This window comes from Solanum stenotomum, chromosome 8, assembly GCF_019186545.1.
Source record: "Solanum stenotomum isolate F172 chromosome 8, ASM1918654v1, whole genome shotgun sequence".
Taxonomy (NCBI): domain Eukaryota; kingdom Viridiplantae; phylum Streptophyta; class Magnoliopsida; order Solanales; family Solanaceae; genus Solanum; species Solanum stenotomum.
Genome location: NC_064289.1, coordinates 11,899,564 through 11,901,670, shown reverse-complemented (window position 1 = coordinate 11,901,670; position 2,107 = coordinate 11,899,564). Strand labels below are relative to the sequence as shown.

Sequence of the window (2,107 nt, the reverse complement as noted above, 5' to 3'; positions counted from 1 at the left end):
AAATTACATAGAAGTGGTTAAGAAAGCAGATTGACGATCAGCAAATTATCTCTTATGATTTTTGGGTTAATGGGCATTGTGAAATGATGTAGAGGAAGCAATTGAACTGATCAGACATGGCCCAAATATAGGTAACATCAGGTATGTGTTACTATGAAACTGCATCGCCAAAACATAGCAACCATGTTTACAAAATTTAATTGCCAAACATGTTTTTCGTTTTGTTTAGATGCAAAAGAAGGCAGAAGAGCATTTGTTTTTAAGGTCTGATTATGCTAATTGATAACTCTAATCTACAGTCACATTAGGTCCAATAATGCATGACAATAGTAGAGAAATAAGTGTTGGTGTAGACGAACAAATTAACTCACTCAAACAGACAAGAGGGGATTTTTTTATTGATTCCCTAACCAAATGTACATTGCATCATTCCAACTTATTTCTCAACTTTGTTCAATCATGAACTGAGATATGAAGTCGTCTCACTAAATCTAAAGATCGAACACAAGATCAGAAATAATAGTAAAGATCAAGCTCCTTATCATCAACTTTTACATTTATTTATTTTTCTTTCGTATCATATCGTAAGCATTAACAGAAGTATTCCACCTATGCCACCATCAGGTTATGTTGAAAGTTCAAAAAAGGATTTTAGGTTGTAAGGTGCTACAACGTCTGGAGTTCCATTCCATAATAATTCCGTGTATTTTTGGTAGGCCTGCTCACTGGATGAACAGAGTCGAAAAACAAGTAATCTTTCACATTTTCACATAACTCGTACTCTTTTACCTGCCTCTTCCCTCCACAGCTATGAATCCCTCGAAATGGACCCGTTCCACAACAAGCCGTCTCTGATATTTTCAAACCTAAACAAAACAGAACAAAATCATAAGTAAATTGAGACAAAGGAAACATTCTTTATATAACAACCAAACATTTGACTCTATTATTCTCTAAATAGTTTGTGTGATTTCATTTTGTATGATTATTGCATCTACATTCTACTCTGTTAGCAGAGCCATGAAATTTCTGCTACAGTGTTTGAACTGAATAGAAATAGACAACCTATATATGATTTATGTTTCATCTTTCTATGATCAATTCCAATTCTTTATTTTACTTTATTGAAGGTTTCTCATGGGGCGGACTAAATCTAGATTTGCACCATGAAGTTCTACATTGGGGGTAATCCGCTCCTTAACAAAGGCGACTTCAAACCATTGCTCGAACCTGAGACCTCTTGTTAAAGATAAAAGAATATTTACCACTCCACTAATTCATGTTGGTACTTATAGTACTTTAGTACTCTTGGTATAATAGTTATTCTTTCATAAATATATAATCAAACATATAAGTACTTGATTTGAGTTCAAAGAGATAGAACACACCATATTTTGTTGGATTATCAATGCTATCTGCAACTACTTTGAAGAAGTTGAATATTGTATACTTAAATCCAGGCAATTGCTTCTCTAGTTTTTTGAGCATTTCTGGGAGAGCTGAATTGAACATTTTGGCCAAGTTTGTGGCCTTCTCCATGCAACTCCCATTTGTAACTCCAATTTGAAGGTTGAGAGCTCTCACTAAAGGGACACAACCTAATGGACCCAAATTAAGCATCACAAACTTTCTCCCTCCTTCCTTATAAATTCCCTGTTGCATTCATAACAAAGTACAAAGAGTTAGCCTAACTTGTCCATTTGACACGCCTAGATAGAACCATTACTAGTAAATTAAATCGAAAGAAATAGAAGAAGATCAATATTACCTTTAAAACAGAAGTCAAGTTGCCCATAATCATCTGTATATATTCTGTATCGGAATATGGAAAAGTCGAATTTGCTAATAAAGGGGCAAAGAAATCATTACTGCCAGTGCTAAATATATATACAGCATTGGAGAGAATCTGTTTGGACTCTGTTTCACCCACTTTCTTCTTCAACAGTTGAGCCACGTTTTGGAAATACTTCAACTGTGTTTTAAGATCTATAACCTGTCAAATGGAAACAAACATTTCATAAAAAGTTGATCTAACTATCAAATTGAAACAAGAAATATTGTGACTTACAAAGCCACGAGCGGTTTCAGACAAACAACCAGAACCACC

The 2,107-nt window shown here is 34.4% G+C and overlaps 1 protein-coding gene across 1 annotated transcript in view; it reads right to left on the bottom strand.

The window, feature by feature from the left end:
* Positions 1-583: 583 nt before the first annotated feature.
* Positions 584-2,107, bottom strand: part of LOC125872135 (GDSL esterase/lipase 5-like) — a 2,042-nt gene continuing 518 nt past the window's right edge. The window contains exons 3-6 of the mRNA XM_049552813.1: positions 2,069-2,107; positions 1,769-1,993; positions 1,389-1,653; positions 584-866 (exon numbers count right to left, since the gene is read on the bottom strand). The exon at positions 2,069-2,107 is cut by the window's right edge and continues 1 nt beyond it. Coding sequence (XP_049408770.1) covers positions 667-866; positions 1,389-1,653; positions 1,769-1,993; positions 2,069-2,107 — 729 coding nt within the window. The 3' untranslated portion in view covers positions 584-666. The remainder of the gene's footprint in view (positions 867-1,388; positions 1,654-1,768; positions 1,994-2,068) is intronic.